The sequence below is a fragment of the Bos indicus genome, chromosome 23, assembly GCF_029378745.1.
Source record: "Bos indicus isolate NIAB-ARS_2022 breed Sahiwal x Tharparkar chromosome 23, NIAB-ARS_B.indTharparkar_mat_pri_1.0, whole genome shotgun sequence".
Lineage (NCBI taxonomy): Eukaryota > Metazoa > Chordata > Mammalia > Artiodactyla > Bovidae > Bos > Bos indicus.
In genome coordinates, this window is record NC_091782.1 from 19305818 (window position 1) to 19332023 (window position 26206).

At 43.4% G+C, this 26206-nt stretch overlaps 1 protein-coding gene and 1 non-coding gene across 2 annotated transcripts in view; both read left to right on the forward strand.

Annotated features, from left to right (window-relative positions):
- Window positions 1-24280, forward strand: part of SPATS1 (spermatogenesis associated serine rich 1) — a 35294-nt gene extending 11014 nt beyond the window's left edge. Inside the window, exons 2-10 of the mRNA XM_070777611.1 lie at window positions 705-919; window positions 1248-1370; window positions 9724-9868; window positions 12862-12986; window positions 14335-14496; window positions 18492-18612; window positions 19645-19707; window positions 23785-23900; window positions 24143-24280. Of these exons, the coding sequence (XP_070633712.1) occupies window positions 705-919; window positions 1248-1370; window positions 9724-9868; window positions 12862-12986; window positions 14335-14496; window positions 18492-18612; window positions 19645-19707; window positions 23785-23900; window positions 24143-24171 (1099 nt within the window). The 3' untranslated portion in view covers window positions 24172-24280. The remainder of the gene's footprint in view (window positions 1-704; window positions 920-1247; window positions 1371-9723; window positions 9869-12861; window positions 12987-14334; window positions 14497-18491; window positions 18613-19644; window positions 19708-23784; window positions 23901-24142) is intronic.
- On the forward strand, window positions 19162-19234 carry TRNAY-AUA (transfer RNA tyrosine (anticodon AUA)). The gene has a single exon. It is a non-coding gene; the product is annotated as a tRNA-Tyr (tRNA).
- Window positions 24281-26206: the final 1926 nt, after the last annotated feature.

The following is a 26206-nucleotide window of genomic DNA, read 5'->3' on the forward strand; positions in this document are numbered from 1 at the left end:
TAAAAATTTTATTAAAATAAAAACACAGTCTAATTTTTTTCCACTTCACCAAGGGAAAAAATGCATCAGAATTTGAACTGAGGGACTTAAACTAGAGTCGGAGAGAAGGTTTCCTTGCAAAATTGACTAGTTGCTGATAAGAGTTAAGTAAGATAATTTAAGTTGGTATGATGGACAGAGTGGTAGATTTGGAGTGAGAAAGCTTGGAAATGAATCTCAGTTTTCTGGGTGACCTTGAGCAAGCCCTTGCTCAAACTCAGCTTTCTATTTTGAAAAATGCAGCTGGCTGCTTAAGGAAGATAACATCCACCAGGCGCCTGGCCCAGAAAATACGCTCTGAAGTGTTAGGTGATCTTGTCCAATCAATGCCAGTTATAAGACCGCATCTGCAAGCTTTGTGGAGGGCTCATCATTCACTGCCACCAGAGGCTACAGTCCTGATAATGAAAATTGCCTGGAGAAGAATCACAATTAAAAAAAAGTATTTGTTTACTTGGCTGCACCGGCTTTTAGTTGCCTCTCACAGGGTAGTTCCCTGATCAGGGATGGAACCCAGGCTCCCTGCATTGGGAGCGCGGGAGTGAGTCAGCCATTCGACCACCAGGGAAGTCCCCACAGTTCTTGAAAAAAAAGAAAAAAAATTCAGGAACACAAAGCCACTTTTCCATTGGTCCTTGCCTACATTGGTTTTGCTCCTTCAAAAGACTCCATCACGTGCGGCGGCCCAGAAGTCGAGGGAAGCCTAGAGGGCCCGGAAGCACCGCCTGGTGGGAGGCGGCGGCTCGCGTTGCTGGGCTGGTGTCCTGGCAACCCCGGAACGCGCCTCCGCGGGTGAAGCAGGTGGCCGCGGCGTCCCTCTTGCCCTTGGCTCCCGGATCCTCGGCCTGCACTTCGGCAGTTCGGCTGCCGGTTGAGGTTGGTGAGTTGATGTCGGCCGTATCCTCCTTGGAGGCCTCGGAGCGTAGAGCCAGGCCTCCCTTGGGGGAAGAGGTGGACCACCCAGCGGAGGAAGGGAAGGAGCATCTCGGTGGGCGGGCGAGGGCCCAGGGAGCTCGGCGGGCATCCGAACCCGGAAACGCCCAATCAGAGAAAGCGAGGGAAGCTTTGATCAAGAGGCCAGCCCTGCCCTCTAGACTTTCCGTGGCCCCTGAAGTTTCTGTTTCCTTTGATTGATGCCTTTTTTTTAAACAAAGGTCTTTTCTTTGTCTCCGGCTCGCTTTTTAATATTTAAATCAACATCTGCATAGCTGAGTCCATGGACGCTGGAAGCGGTCCTCCGGGCTCTCATCTCCGCCTCCTCTACAGCAGAGACCTGAAGAAGGTTCAAGAGAAAGGAGACTCTGACATCACCACGGGAGAGAAGAGATACAGTTGAGTTTAAAAAATCAGGAGGGCTGACTGGGATTTGGTTGCCCCAGCCAAGTACACTGAACCAGAAGGCATCTTTTGACGTTTAAAAGAAGGCTAGTTTGGGACCCGGTAATAGGGACTATTTGTATTGATACTGTCTGTATTAACCCAAGGTCTGGTAAGGCAGAGAGCAGCATCGAGGCAGGCGTTCTCATAAATGACCTCCCTGGATCTCCTAATATATCTCACGGAGAGGTATATTACAAAGAATGAAGGAGGACATAGGTTTGACCTGCCCAGTGCGTCAGTCAATAAATGATAAAGCTGGGATTTGACATGAGTCTTCCAGTCTCCAAACCCAGGCCCCCACTTCTTTTTTCTCTGTGCTAATATATCAGATTTGTGGCACTGTTCATCGGATGGGACAGCTCAGGTAGAAATTAGGAACACTTTAGTGAAAGGTTTAAATTAAACAGTGGATGGGAGCTCTGTGATTGATTTTTATGGCTGAAGAGAATGTTTAGGGGTACATTTGCCTTTAGAGAACAGTGCTGTGGAGAACAGCTACAGTCTCTCAGAAAACCCCCAAGTGAGTACATGTAAGTGGGTAGCCTTCATGCCACAAAAAGAGATTGTAGAACGTTCCATCTCTGCCCATTAGAGCTTGGTCTTTGGTCTTCTGCATTCCAGGTGCATCTACAAGTGCAGGGAGAGGGTGGAGGTATGATTTACTACCTACCTACAACTGGGGCTTCCCTGGTGGGTTTGACAGTAAAGAATTTGCCCTCAATGACTGGGGTTCAATCCCTAGGTCAGGAAGATCTCCTGGAGAAGAGAATGACAACACACTCCAGTATTCTTGCCTGGAGAATCCCATGGACAGAGGAGCTTGGCGTGCTACAATCCATGGGGTCGCAAAGAGTCGGACACCACTGAGTGACTCAGACTTTCACTTTTCCTTACAAGCAGGGGCCAGTGGAGCAATAGAAATTAGAGCCACTAATTGCCCAAGGTGGCTAGTTCAGCAAGCAGAAAAAGGTTCTGGGACTCTAGCTTTAAGCTCCAGAATGTTCTGCAGTTTTCAGGTTGATCAGGCCTAAAGAAGGGTGCTGCTGTTTTAAGGGTGGGTCGGAGAAGGCGATGGCACCCCACTCCAGTACTCTTGCCTGGAAAATCCCAGGGACGGAGGAGCCTGGTAGGCTGCAGTCCATGGGGTCGTGAAGAGTTGGACACGACTAATCGACTTCACTTTGACTTTTCACTTTCATGCATTGGAGAAGGAAATGGCAACCCACTCCAGTGTTCTTGCCTGGAGAATCCCAGGGACGGGGGAGCCTGGTGGGCTGCCGTCTTTGGGGTCTCACAGAGTCGGACACGACTGAAGTGACTTAGCAGCAGCAGCAAAAGGGTTTCAGGTTTCTAGGTTAGGGCTCCTGGAAGAACACCAGACCCTGAGATTGCCACGCCACATTAACCAAAGACCCATGGCTTCCTTTTCTGCTGGAGAGGTGTATCCACTCAGGAGACCACATCTGAGCTCAGCTTCACATGGAGTCCACAGGTTTCAGTAAGGAAAGGAGCTCCATGAACCAGCAAAGGCTGAGTGCACAACTCTGGATGTGTATGCATTTTTTCCAGCAGAGAGGACCCAGGACTTGCTTTATTTCTTGGAGGGAGTCTGTGATTCAAAAAAGGGTTAAAAACCACTGTCCTAGATCTTTTGTTTGTTTGCTGAGCAGATAAACAGGGATTGGAAACCAAGTGTTTGGTTAAAGAGTATCCACAAGAAGCTAACTTGGCTTGCTGTACTATTTTCTCCCCGCCAGACAGTGCTATTGTGTAACTCAGCTGAGATGACAGCGTGTGAAAGTGCCTTGGTTATGTAAGGTGTTATTCCTGCCTAACGGAAATGGAAATAATTATTGTGAATTTCACAGATGGTACCAGAGAAACAGACTTTCTTCTGAAACAGATTTTCCCCCCCTCAATTCCTTTCTAGTCATCAGAACTTTCTCTTAAGTTGGACCATCTTTTTTTTTTGTCTCGAAGTGTTTTGATTTAGGATTTTCAAGATCATGGCTCACTGGATATCTTTTGCATTTGCGTAACAATGAACATGATAATGGTGACCCTTTCAAGAAGGATGTTCCTTAACTTAGCGTGTCTCGCCTCAGGCTACAGTGCTAGATAGAGAGGTGGGGCAGGCATTGTGAGCTGGGCAAAACAGGTCACTGACTTGCTGAAAGTAACTTGATGTTACTCAACGCAGTGGAGGCATCAATATCAGAATGTTAGGGTTTGGACTTGGATTTCCAGCCCTTTTCTCCCACCTGAGGAGACGTGGAGAGGCAGCCTGGGGTCAGGCTTAAGTGTCTCCAGAGCATGTTTGAAGCTGAGTTTCTTTTAGGAATTCCCGGAACTCAGCCGAGTCTGGAGAAAGTGCCAGTTGAGCAGGCAGACCCCTCTTCCAGCCCTTGCTGGTCAGTCTGCAGAGTCTGCTGTTACGGCAGCTGCAGGCTGCTGTCTAGAATGTTGCCATCACAAAACTTCTTAAGTAAACAGGGAAATAGGCTAAATTTGTAGATGTGATTTCACTGGCTCGTTGCTTAGGGCTGCATAATATATTTACATTTTACCTCTCAAAAAAAAAAAAAAAAAAGAAACCCCAAAACTTGTGAGGGGGGCCCCCTCTGATACCATCCTTAGCAAACAATCCTTGCTTTGGTGAATTCGCCAGTCCCCCTAGTGGCCGAATACAATATACAATGTGAACTATTTAGAAAAGGCAGTCCCTGTTAAAACCTATGGGCAAGTATTGTCATAAGTAAATGCTATGGTAAGTAACTCAGAACTGACGTTGAGTCTCAACCCAGAAGACATCTCTGCTCTTAATTTTATTTTTTTCTTTACATATGTGGGTCCTTTCTGCATCTTTATATATACATTTCATACCCTTTTCATAGATGTTACTGAAAGTAGGGCCTTGGAATGAAAGAGCATTTCTCATAGGTTTTGGAGGACATAAATGGCCAAATTACTCTTCAGTAAGATGGAGGTTTTTTTCAGCAGCAGTGTACAAAAATGTCATTCCTCCAAGCTGTGCCAGCCTTAGGTATTTGTAAACGGATAGCAAATAATATCTTATTTTAAGTTCAACTCTTTCACTAATGTAAGGATGAATTTTTTTCCCCAAACATATATTGCCTATATATGTGTGTTTAGTGAATTACCTAATCATGTCTTTTGCTCATTTATTTTCCTTTGGGTATAGATTTTCATCTTATAAATTTTTAAAAACTCATGCTTTGTCATGATTATTAGCTCTTTTTAATTTATTTTTTATTTTTTTTCAGTGTTACAGCTCTATTTTATTTAGAAGATAGCAGGAGAGAGAGAGAGAGAGAGAGAGAGAAAGAAAAGAGCGCACGCACGCGGGAGAGAGAGTCCGTGAGAAAGCGCTTTGGCTCCTCCTTTTATATGTTTTTTCCTCCACCTGGGCCTGCCCTATGCAAATTGGGCTTAGCCAGGAGTGCTGTTTGTTCTGCCTGAAGTCTTCACTCTGGTCCTCGGACCTTCTTTGACCTTCCTTGTCTTCTAGTCACCGCCATTTTGGACTCCTTTTCTCTATTCTACCTACCTAACATTCCCCCCTCAAGAGATGGGAGGCCCAATTCTTTGGGAATAGGGGCGTTGAGGTCTTTCTGGCTACTTCCTGCTGAACTGGGACGGCGAGGGGTATTGGGCCTCCCCCTCTTGCTAGTCTCAATCCTCAGAGTCCTTATAGCGGTGTCCAAGGGTGTGTGATATTTTCCGTGGTCAGCTGTAGTTTTATATCTTTGTTGAACTGGCACTGCATGTTGTAGCTGGTTGACCTTAACTGGAGGTCTTCTGGAATCTGAGACTGGGCTGCGTGAGCTTTCTGCTAAGTTCGTTTTTCGCTGTCCCGGTTTCCAGCATGATGGGCCTTCCCCTGCACTGGGTTTCTTCGCCTTCCGCTTCTAGCGTGGGAGCTTCGCTGAGTTGGGCTCCTGCTGTGCTTGGCCTCTTCCGCACGGAGGTTGTTTCAGCCAGGTTATATCCGAGTCACGGCACCATAGATGTCACGCGAGTGTATGTTCCTCGGTTCTTTGTCTCGTCACAACAAAGATTTGGAGCGACGGACATTAAAGCCCTCGGCGCGTCACAGCTCTTGGGTCCTAGACAAACCGTGCTACAGCTCTTAGGCAAATCAGTGTTACAGCTCTATTTTATTTAGAAGATAGCAGGAGAGTCCAAGACTTGAAGAGAAGAGAGTGGAGGAGTGCATGGGGAGGGAGGGAGGGAGAGAGAGAGAGAGAGAGAGTGAAAGAGAGAAAGAGAGAGAGAGAGCGCATGCACGAGGGAGAGAGAGTCCCTATTAGCTCTTTTTTAAATCCTGTATGTTATGAATCTATTTATAGTTTGCTATGAAAGTTTCAAGTGTGTGTGTATTCAAATCTATGCATCTTTTCTTTTGCTTGTATTTTATACCTTTCTTAGAAATAACTTCCCCACTCTAACATTATTTAAACATTCACTTGTTATTTTTTCAGATACATCTTTTAATTTTTGCATTCAGATTTGTAATTCATTTGAAATTTATTTGGGGATAAGGGAGGTTTAATTTTATTTTCATTCCAAATGGTTAATTAGCTGTTCCAGAAATATTTTTTTGAATGATCTAGTCTTTCTTCACTGTGATAAAATGCCGCTATTATCACATAACATTTTATTCTAGCTACATTTGCTATTTTGTTCTGTTGATTTATCTGTCAGGGTTTGTGTCAGTTCCATCATGATTATTGTAACATTAAATTACATTTTTTGTTGTTTTGTTTTTTTGGCTGCACTGTGTAGTATGTGGGGATCTTGGTTCCCCAACCAAGAATCAAACCCACGCCCCTTGCAATGGAAGCTCAGAGTCTTAACTACTGGACTGCCAGGGAAGACCCTAAACTACATGTTATGAGTTATACTCCATTGCTCTGTAACCTCGTACAAGTTATTTGATATTTCTAGTACTCGGTTTCTTTATGGGTAAGATTACTTCTGTTTTATTTGTAATTGTGGCCTCTTTTCCATTTCTTATACTGTTTACTTACATTAAAATTTTTTTCTTGAACTCTATCTACATTTTTAATTTTTTCCATGAACCGCTAATTCTGTTAATCATCTTTATTTCATTCATTTCTGCTTTTATTTTATGATTTCTTATCATTTTGAGGCATTTGTCTTTTTCCTCTTATATCTTGAATTGAAAGTTTAGGTCATTAATTTTAGAATCTTTGTTTTCTGACACTATAGCCTGTCACTTGTAAGATGGACATTTTTCACAGTTTGTGTCTCTGAAGTTGGATGGGTCTTACCAGTGCCATGGGCCCACTAACCCCTGTGAAGTAGTTGATATAACTTTGCTGGATGAGCACTGAATAACGCAGAGGTGTGTCTGTGGTTTGGAAGAAAATTCCAGAGGCAGTTAAGAAATGCTCCATCACCTACATTCTTGTTGCATTGAGATCAATTTTGGTGGAAAATGTGGGCATCAGGGATTGAGGTGAAAAGTGACTCAATAATCAGACTTTTGAATGTGTGTAAAGTTTAAGAATGGCTCGTGTTCAACAGTCGCTCAATCTTGTCCGACTCCTTTCCTCTGTCCATGGATTTTTCCAGGTAAGGATACTGGAGTGGGTTGCCACTTCCTACTCCAGGGAATCTTCCTGACCTAGGGATCAAACTCAAGTCTCTTGCGTATCCTGTGTTGACAGGCGGTTTTTTTTTTTTTACCACTAGCACCACCTGGAAAGCTCCACGAGTGCCTTTAGCCATTTAATTTTGCTTTTATTTTCCTTCTTTAAATACGCACAGGGTTAAAATCTATAAGTAAGTCTAAAAGGATTCTTCAATAAATATAAAAGTCCAAAATGATAAAGCATGTGTCATAATTTAATTGGCCTCCTTTGTTCTTTGTGGTCCATAAAATAATGTTTTTACAACTGATGGTGTCTTACATTCAGTAAAATACAGTGTATGCATTTAAGGCTCTAGGTTCTAGTCACTGCTTTATTTGAATCCACAAGTTTTGATATATTGTATTTATGTCATTGATCATTAAGTACCTCATGAGTCACATTATGCTTTCTTCTATTATGTGAAATGTCTGGAGATGTGGTTTGAGTTTCCAAGCTTATGGGTGTTTTTTGGCTGTCTTTTTATTATTGATTTTTAATAGTATTGTGTGTGGTCAGAGAGTGTGGTCTGTATTATGTTCTTGATACCACATTTGTGGTTCCATATCTGGCGCTGCTGGAGACCGGTGCTCTTTCTTCACAGCTCTGCCCTCCACTGGGTTCCACTCCATCCCAATTACTCACCCCTCAAGCAAATAGTTGGCCCTTGTGTATGGAGGGCTGCCCTAGGCTGCATGACATGTTGTGCTTAGTCGCTCAGTCATGTCCGACTCTTTGCGACCCTGTGGACTGCAGCCTGCCAGGCTCCTCTGTTCGTTGGGATTCTCCCGGCAAGAATACTGGAGTGGGCTGCCATGCCCTCCTCGAAGGCGTGGCTCAGGGCCTTGTGCCAAAACAGCTCTTCCCACACTTGGCTGGCTCTGAGAATCACCCGAGGTGCTTCTTAAACATACAGATTTCCGGGTTGCTGCCCCCTCCCCGTAAGTTGGTTTGGAGCCCTGGAATCTGCATGTTGAACAAGTGTCCTATGGTGATTCTCATCACTGGATGTGTGTGGAGAATCAGGAGGAGGGGCAGGATAGAATGAGTGCAGTGATGGAACTGGGCTTGAAGAGGAGGAATTTCACTGCCAAGCATGAGCCTAAGAACTACTGAGGGAGTGAGGCTTCTGCAAAATGTGGATTCCCGGGCTTCACTGACCAAGATTCCAGTTTGATGGATCTGTAATGGGATTTGGGAATCGGTATTTTTGAATTATTTCTTATTTTTTAATGTTTTATGTTGTTTTTTCTTCCACCACCCCATTTAATTTTTTTTTAAATTTTATATTGGCGTGTAGTTGATGAACAGTGTTGTATTAGTTTCAGGTGTACAGCAAAGTGATTCAGTTATACGCAGACACGTCTTTACTCTTTTTGAAATTCTTCTCCCATTTCAGTTATTACAGAGTATTGAGCAGAGTTCCCTGTACTTTACAGCAGGTCCTTGTTGGTTATCTATTTTAGCACCCTCTTTTTTCCATTGATTCTGGTAAGCTGTATTTTTTTTCTTTTTTGAAAAAACTTTTAATTTTATATTGCAGTAGAGCCAATTAACAATGTGATATTTCCAGGTGGACAGCAAAGGGACTCAGCCATACAAATATATGTATCTATTCTAAACTCGCCTCCCATCCCAGGCTGCCACATATCATTGAGCAGTGTTTCCTGTGCTATACAGTAGGTCCTTGTTGGTTATCCATTTTAAATATAGCAGTGTCCATCCCAAACTCCCTAATGATCCCATCCCCCATCTTGCCCTGCTGCTGCTGCTGCTAAGTCACTTCAGTCATGTCCGACTCTGTGCGACCCCAGAGACTGCAGCCTACCAGGCTCCCCCGTCCCTGGGATTTTCCAGGCAAGAACACTGGAGTGGGTTGCCATTTCCTTCTCCATAGCAACCATAAATTTGTTCTCTAAGTCTGTACGTCTGTTTCTGTTTTGTAAATAAGTTCATTTGTATCATTCTTTTTTTAGATTCCACATTTTTATAAGGGATGTCTGACTTCACTCATATGACCATCTCCAGGCCCATCCATGTTGCTGCAAATGATGTTGTTTCATTTTTTCTAATGGCTTGAGTAATATTCCATTGTGTATATGTATCACATCTTCTTCATCCTGGGAATCTGTATTTTTAACAGGCCTCTCAGGTAACTCTGATGCAACAGTTCTTACCCTGAGAAACCCCAGGATGAGGGTATTGTGAGAGGACAGATTTGGTAGAATTTAAAAACTTTGTAGAGTCACAGGCAAGTCCTCTTAAGAGTCAAGTGTTTGGTAATAGAGTTGGGTCTTGACAAGTGTGGGAAGGATATGATTCACCTGATAGATGAATTTGAGAGGGAGTTGATAGGAAATGAATAAAACCTGGCTAAGGGGTAGTCCCATTGATGGATGGTGGGAATTTGCAGAGGTGCCCAGGAGATGCCACACACATGTGAATCATTAAATGGTAGGTGGAACAGCAGTCATTCTAAAAATGTACTCCAGCGTCAGAGAAGTCTGACTCTTATTTCTGAGAATTTTCTTATAGTTTTTTAAAAAGAAATTATTTACCATCTGGGAAAAAGATCAAGTGGGAGGTATTTTCATGAATGTAACCCAGTGGTGATATCTATGTGTTGCAGGTACCAAGCGCAAAGATCTTCTGGAATCTAAGGGATGCTTTGCCAGCGTAATATCACCTGGCAGAAGGGTCAGCCCCTCATCTACTGAAACAGGTCTAAGTGTCGGTGGGCCTCTCAGCCCTGGCAGAGGCTTTGTCCACCTAGAGTAAGTAAGGGTCCAGGGAAGAGCCGTAAACATTGGGGTCAATTCTAAGCAGGGGACCAACAGTCTGAGAGGGAGTGTGACATGTTTACAAGACCATGGATTCCGGAGCCAGACTGGGTTCAAAATCTCACTCTGTCACTCGGTATCTGTGTGAATTTGGGCAAATTACTTCACCTCCCTGGGCCTCAGCTTTCTTATCTGCAAAAAGTGGGGGCAGGTGGTGGTAATACGTCAGGAGATTGTTGTGAGGATGAAATGAAGTAATGCATATAAAGTGATTCGAAGACTCCTTGGCATAAAACACAGGCTGTGCAAGGGCTCGCTATTATGAAGGTGAAGTTAAACTATGTATTTTTGGGAATACAAATATACACACACAGGTGGTAAATCTTTTAAAAAATATTCATTTATGTCTTTTTTGGTTTTGGCTGCACTGTGTCTCAGTTGTGGCACATGGGTGTTCGTTGTGGCGTGTGGGATCTTAGTTTCCTGACCAGGGATCAAACCTGTGTTCCCTGCGTTGGAAGGCAGGTTCTTAACCTCTGGGCCACCAAGGAAGTCCTGGTGGTAGACTCGTAAAGAACAGCAAAGAAATGGTTGCCATAACACTCAGAGTCAGGATTGTAGTTCCCTCTCTGGGAAAGGGACACAGATGGTTTCTGGGGAGTGGGAGGAAAGGGCTGGCCATGTGTTATTTCTTGTCTTGGATGTTGGCTTTATAAGTATTTGTAAAACTGCACTGTTTTATATACTTTGCTCTGTTTGATTTCTTATGATAAAAAGTCTTAAAAAGCTTTTTCTAACAGTTTTTGTTGTAATGAAAGTAATTTAGTGGTTTCCATGGTGGCTCAGTGGTGAAGAATCCTCCTATCAATGCAAGGGACATGGGTTCAATCCCTGGTCCAGGAAGATCCTACATACCAGGGAGTGACTAAACCCTTGCACTATAACTTTTGAGTCCACGTGCTCTAGAGCCCGGGAACTGCAAGTACTGAGCCCTTGAGCCTGTGCTGTGCAACAAGAGAAGTCACCTCAATGAAGAAGCCACAGCTAGAGAAAAACATGTGTAGCAGCGAATACCCAGCACAGCCATAAATACATAATTAAATTAAAAAATAAAGTTATTTAAGTTCATTATAGGAATTTTGAAAATATAAAAAACAACCACCATGGTAATCTTATCTCTTAGAGAATTGGTGTTAACTTTTTTTATATGCATGAAAGAAAATCTATTTCTTATGCATGGAAATATGTCATTATTTTTCACAATTAAGATCATAGGGTCACTAAGAGTCGGACACGACTGAGTGACTTCACTTTCAGTTTTCACTTGCATGCATTGGAGAAGGAAATGGCAACCCACTCCAGTGTTCTTGCCTGGAGAATCCCAGGGGCGGGGGAGCCTGGTGGGCTGCCATCTATGGGTCTCTCAGGGTCGGACACGACTGAACCGACTTAGCAGCAGCAGCAGCTGCAGCATACTATTTTTTTGCAAAACCTGCTTTTTCCAACTTTGCATTTACCCACTCTTTCACAGTCACCTGTTTATCTGTCCATGTCCTCTTCCCCTTGACCCTAAGCTCCTGAGAGCAGGGACTGTTTGGATCCCCAGTGTCTAGACCAATGCTTTCCACAAAATGTACTCAGATATGTATTTGTTGAGTGAAGCAAGTAGGTAGATGGTCCTAAAGTTTTTTTGGAACATTTCCTTTATCTTGGCAATGTTTTCTATGCAGTTAATTCAGCAAACACAAATATATAAAAAGTATTTAGGAGAGACATATATCACCCAGTGTCAAAGTTATCATACATTTGGAACTGGGAGGGTGGACTCTGAGTTGTTGGCTTTTTTGCTTTATCTGCACACTATGGAAGTTCAAAGACATTAGTATGGGTATCTTTACTTAAAACTGAAGTTGGGCTATGCAAGACTGTGAGTTATGGACCCAGGGTTCTTTATGATTTTTAGGTAACATAGTCTAGAGTTAACCTGCAGATCCAGCTTGGCCCCTCTCTAGGGTGTGTGTTGTTAGTTTCTTTGAGGGCTCATTTCCTTTGCAAATGGAAATGATTCTACTGGCCCCACCTATAATAACAGGATTTTTTGTCAGGAGCAAACAAAATGATCAACATGAAGTTGGTTTGAAATGATTCCAATATCAGGGTGGCGTAATATTTTGAAAAAAGATCCTATGACTTGATAACAGATAACTCTACCTGAAAGCATTGTCCAAGGCCATCTATCAAATGCTAGACCACTAAGACCAGAAGTGATGGCTTTTTCTGTTGATGCCCACAATAGCTCATTGCAGGCATTTGTAACTACCAGGAAGTTCCGTACTAAACATAGTGCTCTGTTATTATAGCCATTTCAGTCGAGGCTTGTTTTTGATTATTTCTTTCTCTTTTCTTTATATTGATTGATTTTTTATTTCCGTTTAATGATTTTATTGAACATGCATTTTCTGGGTAGCAGTTTTAGTTGAAGCATAATTCATATACCATGTAATTCACCAGTTTAATAATGCAACCATTATCACAATCCATTTTAGGACATTTTTATTGCCTCCTTAAATAAACCTGTCACCCTCATGTCCCCTATCCCTCCAGCCCTGGATAACCATTAATTTTATCTCTATGGATTTACCTGTTCTGGATATTTCATATAAATGGAATTACCAATATTTGGTCTTTGGTGTCTGGCTTATTTTATTCAGCCTGATGTTTAGATGTATGCCAGGAGTAGAATTGCTGGCTTATATGATAATTCTATATTTAACTTTTGGACACCAAACTGCCTTTAAGCATGCATCTTTTGAATATATTTCAATCCCCTCAATTACAAATAAATAAATTATATGCTCATGGACTTTTATTGAAGAGTAGTCCTAGTTTTCATACGTGAGGGCAATTCTAGTGTAAGAGATGTAAGATCAGGTTGTAACTTCCAATTTAAGCACATCGACATTTTCATCCTTCTGCTTCCTTTCCAGCCCTGCTGCAGAGTTGGATCTGAAATCCTCCTCCTCACATTCTGATCACTCCTCTGAAACTTCACAGCCTGAAGTCCAAAAGGATAAATATCCCCAGGAATTCAGCCTGCTCAAGTTGCAGACAAGTGAGTAGGTTACAGGTCCTCCTCCATGTGCCTCCATGCCCAGGGTCTTTGCAGAAGGCTGCCATACTGTTGGGTACCATTCGCTGAAGACCCACTAGGTGCCTGGCATTCAACATGCTTCATCTCTAATTCTCACAACTCTGTGGGGTAGCTACTGTTATATGTTTTTCAAAATTAAAATGCCTTATAAACATAAAAGTACTATAATAAAATATTAAAATAATAAAGAAGCATGTAGAATATGAAAACCCCTTCCCCAATATTTTCCAATCATCCCCCTATTCTGCTCCATAGCTGTGAAGAGTTTGATATCTATTCTTCGAGAATTTTGAACTGTAAATGTATATGTATTTGAAATATATATGTATATGTATAAACATATGTATGCTTAATATATGTATGTTTGGATATATATATATATTTATGGATTGTAATATACCACCATATTTTCACTGATAGAAAATAGTACAAAATTATTTTCAAAGTATTGTTTTCACTCAAAGTATAAGTAGATCATGGATTCTTTCTGTGTCAATACATATAGACCTGTGTGGCTGATACAGACCTACCTGTTTTACACAGACGGAAACTGAGGCTGGAGAGATTCATTCACCCACACAAGCACACATAGTTAGGAAGTGAAGGGATGGGATTAGAATTCAAACACGCCTGCCTCCAAAGCCTCTGGTCGTTCACAGCCACCAAGGAGACAAGAGTTTCTTAAGCAACCCTAGAGCTGTCAGACCTTTCACCATTCAAAATCACTTGAGCAGTTTTATAGGAAAAGGGTCGGATGAAGAAACAGAGACCCTGAGAAGTCCATCAACTAGCCTAAGGTCTCAGAGCAGCCCTTCTCCTTGGTCCTAATCACATTGCATCTCTCTGTGTTTCTGCAGCCTGAGCATGTGCCACTGTTGGCTGCCAACACCATATGCCATCTGGTTAAGATGCCATGGGTGTTCCAGCCCTTCCTCTGATGGGCTTTCTATTCCTATACATTTATTAGAGTGAAGATTGGCTCGCAGATGCTTGTAAAGCTGTCTCTGAGCCTCCTAACCCATACATCACTTCCAACCATAAAACTGGCTTTATTTTTGAAAGAGAGGGTAAAAAGGAAAAAGAGAAGAGCCCTCTTAGATAGCTTTCTTTCTACTTCCCTTCTTTTGTGCCTAGTCCCTTAGAGGTTAACACTGCCCCTGATGTAGAATTACGGAAATACACACATTGATAACAGGTCATACAGCCAGATGGTGCCGGGGGTGGGGGTGGGGCTTCACACCATTTTGTTATCCAGCTCCACTGTGAGGCTGGGAGCAGTGCTGATGGAAGCATTTCTGATGTCTTGCAGAAGATGGGCAGCGTCCTGAGTGGACATTTTACCCAAGGTTTAGCAGCAACATCCACACCTACCATGTTGGAAAGCAGTGTTTCTTTAACGGGGTCTTCCTCGGCAATAGGAGGTCTCTATCAGAGAGGATAGTGGACAAGAGCCTTGGGAGAAAGAAATGTGGTAATGTTTTCTTCCTGAATGTTCATTGTGCAATGCCCCAGAATACTCGTGAGTTGTCATTCCAGCGGCCCAGCCTTATGTGGCTGGGGCAGACCTAGGGGGTCACTGTGTCATCCAGGTGCAGCCAGAAAAATAGGAAAGACAAGGGGATGGATGGTTGGCAGGCTGCACTTTTTGGCAAAGAACTCACACCATATGCTGATCCACATTTTTGTTTTTCTCTGAGTTTCATAAAATGCTAATGTGATATTTAAGTCATCAGATAAGATCTATCAGATACTTATTAATAGAAATCTCCATTGAAGTCCGAGGAAAAGAATTCATGTTTCAATTAGATGTCGCTTGTCATATGCGTTTAAATTGTGCTTTTGATTCTTTACAAGGCAAACAATCTGTAAACCTTAGCTTCAGTGTGTGTTCTTGTTTTGTAGCTGATTTAATGAAAGGTAGATGTGATGAGGAAGTGTATATATGTATCTCCTCAGCTTGTGACTTGGTGAGTTCTCTGTTCCAACTTAGCCATCATAAATTTATTGAAAGACCCTAAAGAGTTTCTGAATACCAAGGGACCATTTATGGCACACGCTTCCATAGAAGTACCTGTATAGGAGTCAGCAAGTGCTTCAGGGAAGAATAAGATTGCTGAGTAGGAATACAGGGCTTCCCTGGTAGCTCAGGTAAAGAATCTGCATGCAATGCAGGAGACCCCAGTTCAGTTCCTGGGAAGATCCGCTGGAGAAGGGATAGGCTACCCACTCCAGTATTCTTGGCCTTCCCTGGTGGCTCAGCTGGTAAAGAATCCACCTGCAGTGCGGGAGACCTGGGTTTGATCCCTGGGTTGGGAAGAGCCCCTGGAGAAGGGAAAGGCTACGCACGCCAGTATACAAAGAGCAAGAAATAGAAACTTCTACTCAGAGCAGAGACAGGTAGTTTTGAAAACCAAGGCTTTTCCGTGGGTAGGTTAGTTGCTAAGTCATGTCAAACTCTTGTCCAACCCTATGGACTGTAGCTCTCTAGTCTCCTCTGTCCATGGATTTTTTAGGCAAGAATACTGGAGTGGGTTGCCATTTCCTCCTCCAGGGGATCTTCCTGACCCAGGGATCGAACCCATGTCTCCTACATTGACAGATTCTTTACCACTGAGCCACCAGGGAAGCCCTTGCATGGATAGAGAATACACCAAAAGCCAGACTAGAGGAGGTGAGAAAGTAGTCACTGATACGGGGACTTTGAGGAGTCCTGTGTCCTACCCAACTCCTGAGATCAAAATCTAGTGGCTGAGGGGACGTGAGTCTAGCCGGGGCTTCTGCCTCACAGGGTGGCTGGGGGAAGACCTTGAGCTTCCAGATGAAGTGGCATCTCACCGGACTGTGCACAGAGAGCAATGATAACTCTGGGCAGTGTTTGGGGAGAAAGCCCGCTGAGGGTCTCATCCACCCTGGAGATGTGGACGAATAGCAGCATTTCTGTGCCTTGTAAAGACTGTGGAGCTTAGGACAGAGAGAAAGAGAGAGAGAGAGAGAGAAAGAGAGAGAGAGAGAGAGAGCAAGCAAGCAAGCCAGGGGAGCTGGTTGTACGGCTGGAATGCTGGCAGGGCACCGTATGGTGTACTGTTGACCACCAAGCCAGGGGTCATATGGGAATAAATGTGTGTTTCACCTGATGCACGGCAGACAGGGATAGCTTCAGAGGATCAGACTAGATGGCCCATTTTAGTAGACAACAGAAAATAGATACCAGCTCTCAGAGAGCAGCAGGTACCTGTGTGGTTTGCAGATGGTGACCCAGGACCCAAAGCCTTCTCATAGATCCTGATGTCATGTAAGCCTGCTGTACACACTCTTGACTTCTCACTCCTGAGATGCAGTCCTAGGGAGGAAGAGCAAGTATTTATTTAACTGGTTTAAATCTGGAACAACTGAGAAAAACAAAGAAGGGACTAAGTTTAGCTGTCTATTACTTAGGCATGCTTTTGGCCACAAGTAAGAGAAAAATCAAATTATCAGAGACTTAAATTGTAAGATATTTATTAAGTAATTAACAAGAAGCTTTGGTGTCTAAGTGACCTATATGGTCTGGTTGCCCAATGATCTCATCAAAGACAGGCTCATTTTGGGTTTTTTGATGTATTACCATTCTTCATAATGTTGGATTTTTTTTGTCTAGATGCTTGTCCCCTTATGGTTATAAGATAACTGTTGTAGTTTTAAGCATCATATTTGTATTCAAGACATAAAAAAGGAAAATCTCCTGTTGCCTTCCCCTTTTAGAAGGAAGGAAAGTTTTCCCATATGGTCCTTGGGGGACTTCCTTGTCTCACTGGCCAGAACAGGGACAGCTGCAAGTATATATTAAAAGTAAATGAGGAGGACTTCCTTGGTCGCTTAGTGGTAAAGAATCCGCCTACTAATGCAGGAGACATGGGTTCCATCCCTGGCCTGGGAAGATCCCACATGCTGCAGAGCAACTTAGCGACTAAGCCTGTGTGCCACAGTTAGTGAGCTGCAGAGCCCAGGAGCTGAAACAACAGAAGCCCGAGCACTGTAACTAGAGAAAAGCCTGCACAGCCACCAAGACCCAGCACAGCCAAAAAGCAAAGTAAATGAGGGACTTTCCTCGTGTTCCCAAAGCAGGAGCCGGGGTTCAATCCCTGGTCAGGAAACTAGATCACACATTCTGCAAAAAAGAGTGAAGATTCCCAAGTGCCATGGCCAAGACCTGGCCCAGCCAAATAAATACAAACATAAAGAAAAAACTTTTAAAATAAGTAAAACATTTAAAAAGAGTCCTGTCTGTTGGGTGTGAGCAAAGAAGGAGGTTGTGTCCCCAGCTGCATGTCCCTGCTTCTAGTCCCAAGGTACTCTTGCAAGCCAGGATTATTTCCTTGGGAGAGGCATCCGGCGTTGGAGGTGCAGGTTTAAATGGCCATCCTGTGCCAGCCTCACTCCATGGGAACTCATGTGGTTGGTTTCTTGTTCCTGGGGCATTGGAAGGGGCTGGGTCGGGTGTCAGAGCCTGGGCTGAGTAAGCAGTGTTTACTCAGCATCAGTAGACTTTTTCCTGACTCCTCTTCACCATGAAGGCCACCTCCCACTGCTGCGCCACCTCATTCTTCTTTTTTTTTTTTTAAATTAATTTATTTATTTTTGGCTGTGCTGGGTCTTTATTGCTGCATGAGCTTATCCCTAGTTTCAGTGAGAAGGGGCTACTCTCTAGTTGCAGTGCCCAGGCTTCTCATTCGGGTGGCTTCTCTTGTGGAGTATGGGCTCTAGGGCTTAAACAGTTGTAGCACATGGGCTCAGTAGTTGTGGCCCCCAGGCTCTAGAGCACAGAATCAATAGTTGTGGCACACGGATTTGGTTGCTCCACAGCACGTGGAATCTTCCTGGACCATAGATCGAACCTATGTCCCCTGCATTGGTAGGCAGATTTTATCCACTGCGCCACCAGGAAACCCCTGTCCCGGTCTTTGAGACAGAAGGAGGAGCCAGGACCCTTGTTAGTTGAGATCCAATCAGAGAGGCAGAGCCCCAATTAAAATGGCCTCTAATCCCCGAGGAATTCAGGGATTCAAAGTGCACTAATGCTTAGGAATGAAAAGATTTCAAGTCAGAGTTTATGCTCATGATTGCAGATAACTTTTGATTGACCATTCATTTTAAACCAAACCATCCCATCAAACCTCAGTTATTGTTCTTTCTCAGGGTAAAGTAATCATAACACCTTTTAAAAAATATGTCAAACATAGGCTCACACTTTAAAAAAGTTTTTTAATCTGTTTTTTAAATTTATTTTTTACTTTCATTTTATTTCAGGCTCACACTTTTCATCTCCTCAAGGTGAAACAATCATAAACAGAACATTTAAGAAACCTATATGTACCTAATGATAAAACACTGAATTATCCTATTTCCATTGTCATGTCCATACTTAGAGCAAATCTGTGGACCACCTTCAGCTCTTTTTATGATTTCGTTTTTAAACACCATTCACAGTTCTTGACCCCAGGAATGGCATCCCAAAGTTAACTCCAGGAGATAATCCATATATGTATCCAGAACAGAGTAAAGGCTTCCACAAAGCAGGATCAACTCTCCCTCCAGTGAATTTTTCAATGTAAGTGTATGTTAATACTAGCATTATTTAGTGAACTTTAAAGGAATTATATTTCTCTCTGTTACATATAAATTATATTTTGCAAGGGGTGAATCTCAACAAGACATAGTTGGTGAAAATTTCTAAAAAAGTCCACGTCTTTCCTTAGTGTATGTATATATGCCTGTGTGTAACTGAGATCATACACAGGATCTTGACTACTAAAAGGTAGTTGCTAATTTTGTTCCTGTTATTATTACTACAAATATCAAGGCTTCCATTTTCATTCTGAATCACATTGTTGGATAGTAGGGTTGACTTACACTCGGAACTAAGCATTGATGAGAAAGGGAGGGTCACTAAATTAAAAGAAAAATAGTTGATGTGGTACATTAAAAATATTTTAGAAAATTAATCACATTCTGAAGAAAACAAAACCACTAATTTGAAAACATTCATGCGCCCCGATGTTTATAGCAGCGTTATTTACAATAGCCAAGATATGGAAACAACCTCAGCAGATGAATAGATAAACAAGATGTGTGTGTGTGTGTGTGTGTGTATATATCTTCCCTGGTGGCTCAGATGGTAAAGCGTCTGCCTATAATGCAGGAGACCTGGGTTCAATCCCTGGGTCAGGAAGATCTCCTGGAGAAGGAAATAGCAACCCACTCCAGTACTCTTGCCTAGAAAATCTCATGGACGGAGGAGCCTGGTAGGCTGCAGTCCTTGGGGTCACTAAGAGTCAGACAGGACTGAGCGACTTCACTTTGACTTTTCACTTTCATGCACTGGAGAAGGAAATGGCAACCCACTCCAGTGTTCTTGCCTGGAGAATCCCAGGGACGGTGGAGCCTGGTGGGCTGCTGTCTATGGGGTCGCACAGAGTCGGACACGACTAAAGCGACTTAGCAGCATGGCCCTTAATGGTTTTGAAGCCCATACATGGCAATTAAAACAGGAAAATAAGACATTGTATTGAACACAATGAAGTATTGATATCTTTGCCATAGAAGCCATACCAATCTGATGGTTGTCTTTTCTGATTTTCAGAGTGCCTTATGAAAAGAAATTTGATACATTTATTCCACTTGAGCCTCTTCCACAAATCCCCAAGTGAGTTATCTCAACATATTTCATATTATCCTACCTTTATGAAAATATCAATTATTTATTTTCTCCTATGGAAGAGCTCATAGACACCTGAGGCATAGGGACCTTTTGAATCCCAGCAGTTGGGTGAGGCAGTTTGAATGGAAGGTTCCTGGTTTTGAAGGTCAAGTGTCTATGGAGTCTAGCTGCTGGGCTGCTTACATCTTCAGCAGATATGATTGACAGACTGCCAGATGCCACATGTTATTATAGGCATGCACCATGAGGGGTTTTATGTGGAGAAACAGTCAGGGTCCTTGCTTTCCAAAACACAAGAGTTTGTTGGGAAAGAAAGACATATACTTGAATAAATGCAGCCAGGGAGGATGGTTAGGGTTTGAAGAGGCAGAGTAAGTTTGAAGAGGCAGAGTAAGCTAGTACTTCTGTATTTCAGGAAAGTATTATTCCTCTGATCTTTTCTTTTCTTTTTTAAAAAATATTTGTTTTTATTTATTTGGCTGTGCTGAATCTTTTAGTTACAGCACGCGGGATCTTTAGTTGCTACATGCAAACTCTTAGTTCCAGTTTGTGAAATCTAGTTCCCGGAATCCCTGGTTCAATTCCCAGGGACTGAACCTGGGATCCCCTGCATTCAGAAGGTGGAGTCCCAGTCAATGGACCACCAGGGAAGTTCTCATTCTTCTGATCTAATAGTTTAGCTCTGCTCCATTCTGAACCAAAATATTTTGATATGTAGGTTATCTTTATTTTTTGAAGAATTCTGTTGTTCCCACTGATAGTTCTCTTTTGACTAAAAAATTCCTTAATAGGGAGATTTTCTAGATAGGAGAGCTTTTTGGCTTTTATTGTGTAATTCATTCTTACTTGTATTACCTTGTGATCAGAAAATATTGTTTTTATTATTTTTATTTTATGGAACTTATCAAAGTTTTCTTGTGAGCTAATATATATTCAGTTTTGGGACTCTTTCCATTTGCATTTGAAAGTGCATTCTAGGGACTTTCTGGGTGGTCCACTGGTTAAGAATCCACCTTGCAGTGTAGGAGATGTGGGTTTGATGTCTGGTTGGGGAACTAAGATCCCGTGTAATGTGGAGCAGCTAAGCCCATGAGCTGCAACTAAGACTCAATTCAGCCAAATAAATAAATAAGTAAATATATATTAAAAAAAAGAAAGTACATTCTATTTTATCAGGATGCAAATTTAGATACATACCCAGAAGATTTATCTTATTGTTTCTTGTTTAGTCCCTATTTTTTCTTACCCATTTTTGTCCCCTTGACCGCTCATTTGGTCCACTTGGACTGAGAGTTGGTGTGTTAAAATGTCCAAATATTAGTGTGTTTCTCTTTATTACTAGTAGCTTTTAGCATTGCAAAAATATCTTTCTTTTTTCTCATTTAATGCATTTTGTCCTGTGTTATACCGAGCCAGATATTAAGATTACAACTCTTACTTTGCTTTGTTTGCATTTGACTAATATGCTTTTGCCCATTCTTAGACTTTCAAATTACTGTGTTTTACGTCTTTCTCTCAGAAATAGAACTGGATTTTTCTCCATGAGTCAATTTGAAAAGTAGTTTCTCTAAGAGGTGATTTAGGGTCACTTGCATTTATTGATTTGACAGATTTGATTTAAATTCTGTCAGAATAGTTTGTTGCATGTGTTATGTATATTATATTTACCCTGAGTCTTTCACCATTTTATTTCAACAAAAGTTAAACAATTATTTCTTTGGATGTTTAGGAATGCTTGTGTTTTTTGTTCTATTGGTTCTTTTTTTTTTTTTTTAACAGTCCAAGAGTATAAAATTGAATGAGATTTTGTACACACAGAGTTGATTCTTACTATTTGCACCACTTGAAGTGGAAGTGTTAATTCCTCAGTCACGTCTAACTCTTTGCAACCCCAGGGACTCTGTCCGTAGAATTCTCCAGGCAAGAATACTGGAGTTGGCCGCCACCTCCCTCTCCAGGAGATCCTCCCGACCCAGGGATCAAACCCGGGTCTCCTGCATTGCAGGCAGATTCCCCACCGCTGAACCACCAGGGAATTCGTGCCACTTAACATTCTGTCAAGCCATTGCAACACTGAATTAGTGAATCCTGAACCATTGCTCCTGGAAAAATACAGGGTTGGGTTCCTGCCAGCCTCTGGTTACATTTTGTTTACTCATTCATGTGTAACCTTGTTTTATATGTGTTTCTGTTTAGAAACACCTTATTTAGTGTTTCTGAGGATTCTGTTCTATTGGTTCTTTATGCTGATATCTTCCTATATTGCTTTTTGCCCTGATTTTTTTAGCTGGGCTTCTAGTGGGTTGGCCAAAAAGTTTGTTTGGATTTTTACACAAGATGCTATGAAAAACCTGAACAAACTTTTTGGCCAACCCAATATTATTGTGTTGTCAGCTTTAAATGATATCCCGTCTATTCCTGACTTCTCTGGTGGCTCAGACGGTAAAGCGTCTGCCTACAGTGCGGGAGACCCGGGTTCAATTCCTGGGTCAGGAAGATCTCCTGGAGAAGGGAATGGCAACCCATTCCAGTATTCATGCCCCACCCCAAAAAAGGGGCTCAAAGAAATATAAAAAGCTTTCCTCATAGCTCAGTGGGTAAAGAATCCACCTGCGATGCAGGAGACCCTGGTTCGATTCCTGGGTTGGGAAGACCAGCTGGAGAAGGGATAGGCTGCCCATTCCAGTGTTCTTGGGCTTCCCTTGTGACTCAGCTGGTGAAGAATCCACCTGCAATGTGGGAGACCTGGATTTGATCCCTGGGTTGGGAATATCCCCTGGAGAAGGAAATGGCAACCCACTCCAGTATTCTTGCCTGGAGAATCCCATGGACAGAGGAGCCTGACAGGCTATAGTCTGTGGGATTGCAAGAGTCAGACACGACATAGTGACTAAACCACCACCACCATCTATTCCCACGTGTGGTAATCCTCCTGTCTTCTTACAGGGGCTTCCTTACCTTCAGCAGGTTTATCAGGGTGTTTTCTCAATCATAATGCATTTCTCCCCCCAAGTATGAAAATTCTAGCGGCCAAAAGATGAAAGCATTCTTCATCTTCCTGCTCTGACTCATCCCAGGAGCCAAACTTCCCAAGACCTCTTGGATCACACACAGCACAGCCCAACATGTGCCCTTTCAAATCTCAACAGACCTGGGAGGATGCCAGGTGTCTGTATTAGCTGAGGTCTCAGGAGAAAGCAGAAGGCATACTTTTCTGTGATTCTGAAGACAGTTTAATGAAAGGACTGTTTACCAATGAGTGAGCAGGTTGAGGGAACTCACATGGGAGGGTGAAGCACCCAGGGACTCCCACCAGTGGGAAGCTCTTAATAACGTCTAGGTCTGAACAGCAGGAGAAGAGCTCCTGGTTCACAGGGCAGTGAGAGAATGGAGAAGGGCTGTTGTAAAGGAGCTGTGGCCGTGGACAATACAGCCACTCCAGAACTGGGGTACCTCAGGAGACAGGGTGGGAGTCAAGGAGCTCAATAAGACACAGCTCAGTCTCTGTCTTGGCACCTTCTGATCTCCTGTGGGTGCTTCCCACTAGCCAAGCCCAACTCAAAGGTGGGGGCAGGGAGGAGCCAAGGTGCTGCAGGGTACAGGGCTCAGATTCCTGGGCAAAGAGGGACACAAAAGAGACATGGGTTTGGGGAAGGGACAATGACGACAACTAATATGATGGGTTTTTAAAAAAGTATTAATTTGGCTGCATCGGATCTTAGTTGCAGCATGCAAGATCTTTTATTGCGGAGCTCAAGCTTCCCTCCAGTTATGGCACGCAGCTTCCAGAGCACACAGGCTCAGTAGTTGTGGCTCGCTAGCTTAGCTGCAAGGCATATGGGATCTTAGTTCTCTGACCTGGATTAGCCCGCGTCCCACGTATTGGAAGACAGATTCTTAACTGCCGGACCACCAGGGAAGTCCCAATACGGTGACTTTACGTTGACACCTGGTCTCCAGAATTGGAGGCCTTCTTACTTTTGGAAGATGGAGTACCTTGTCTCCTGAAGGTGTTCGCAAATTTTGCGTCAGGTGGACTGAAATGGTGTTCTCTTCCCACAGCTTGCCTTTCTGGGTGAAGGAAAAGGCCAACATGCTGAAGAGCGAGATAAGAGAAGTCGAAGAGCTTGACGACTGGCAGCCAGCGGTCTCCTTGCTGCACTGTTTGCTACCTGCTGGTGGGTCAAAGGACTTGCAAAAAATAGCATAACAGCTGGAGGCAAGCCCGGAAGAGCAGACTTTTGAGAGGCTTCACAATGGAGAGGAGAGAGGCAGAGCCTCTCCCAGAGTGGATGGTATCCTTTGCCCCGAGGTGGCCCCTGGGCAGATGTCACGGCTGTGGGTCGCTGTTAAGTGTATGCTTGAGAACTGGTAGTCTTGAGATGGAGCACAGCCTTTAACTCTGCGCCTCTATCCGCAGGTTCTTTGGACTTTCCAAGACAGTCCTGAACAGAAGGTCCAGGAAGCAGGCCCTGACTGGCCCCTGGAGAGCCTTTTCCTGTTGAGTGCTTTTGTTAGTGCAACTGTTCTAAATCAAATGCTTGACTTGGACACAAAATCACTGTGTCTTGCCTTTTTAAACGTTGTTATTATTTTTTGGCCGTGCCATGCCATTCGTGGGATCTTAGTTCCCCGACCAGGGACTGAACTCCGGCCCTCGGCAGTGAAAGCTCAGAGTTCTAACCACTGGACCACCAGGGAATTCCCTTCACTGTATTTTGAAAACTTTACTGATAGAAAAGTTTCGAGAATCGTACAACAAACATCTACATATTCTTTACTTAGAATCTACAGTAGTTAACATTTGTCCAAAGGTGTACACATTCTTTTTCTCATATTATTCCTATTGTTATTTTGCTCAGTTATCTGAAAGTAACAGGGATCACAACTCTTTACTCCTACATACCTATTATACTTTAGTATGGTCAATGGTAATTGACTTCTTAATGCTTCTCCTAAGGTCAAGGGTAATCTGGTGGTTCACAAGAACCAGCTAACTGTGCAGGGGTGACGTCTGGGAGCAGCCTCTGAGTGCAGGGCACCCAAGTCCTGGGCCAAGCCCCTGAGAAGAGCAGGGCTGCTGCCTCCATGGAATCTTTGGAGGCAGGCTCACTCCTCTCTCCCTTGACCTTCTCCCTTGACTCATCCCTTCTCCCTTTGTTCCCCTGCCTTGGCCCCTCTCACATCTTTTTGTCCTGAGACCTTTCTTCCCATTTGGGCCTGAAATGCACTCAAGGAACCCCCTGGCCCCCACATCCCTTGTAGTTAGAAGTTCTGAGGCTGATTTAGTGCATCTACTGGCCAAGTTCGAGTGGACTCTGGGGAAAGACTGGGAGCCCACTTGAGATGTCTCATGTTCTTCCAACACCAGGGAATTCCACAGGGGTTATGGCCTGAGCCTCCCCAGGGGGTGGGGTGGCCACTACTGACTTGAGGCTCCCAAGTCTGGACTTTGTAAGAAATCCATGGAAACTAAACATTTTGTGGTGCACATGGAGAGAGCCAGCCTCATATCAAATAAGAAGCCCCAAATCCCAATGGCTTGTTTTCTGAAGAAATGTGTCTGAGTCCAGCAAATACAGAGAGGGTGTGGGAACAGCTTCTAGTGGTGATGGTGTGAGCATGGGTGTGACCATCTGGCTAGAAATGTGTTCTCTTGGCTGAGCGGAGTGTGGGCTGGAGGAAAAAGCTAGGGTTCTCTTGGAAAGAGAGGACAGAAGGAAGGCATGGGGCATAATTATACTAAAAATCACTTACTGTCTATTTGAAATTCAAATTTAACTGGGAACTCTGTATTTTTATTTGCTCTATCTGGAAACACAGAGCAGAGGTGGCACATAGGAGAGGAACTGGAGGGCTGCCTAGAAGATGAAAATGGCAAGACTCTGCGATGACTTGGATACGAGTGGGAGGAAAGTATGACAGAAGGGAAAGTGGCAACAGGTAGATGGTGGTGCTGTTGCCAGGGCAACGTGTGGTGTTCTGACCATATAGTGTCTTCACTCACCTAGAGAGAGATGCTCTCCTGATGGACACGGTCCCGTGGATGCACTACTCGGTGGGCAGTGTGCAAATTAGATTTTAGCCTCTATGTGTCCCTTATGCAATGAACCACTAACACGACCATACATGCCAGCCCTGTGCTATCTCCTAAAATAAGGAATACTGGAGAAGTATAGGTTTTCTAGAAGGAGCTCAATTTTTTTTTTTTTTTGGCTCCACCATGCAGCTTGCGGGATCTTAGTTCCTGGATTGAACCCAGGCCCTCAGCAGTGAAAGCAGGGAGTCCTAACCACTGGACCACCAGGGCTTTCACAGGAGCTCAGTTTTTGGAAGTTGAATTTGAGAAACCTGTGGAAACCTGTGAATTTGAGAAACGCCCAAGTAGAACTGTTCAGGATGTAATTGGGCATATGAGTTTGGGATCTGGTATATGAGTGTGGGGAAAAAAAACAGTCTCCTGTGAGACATGTAAATCTGAAGC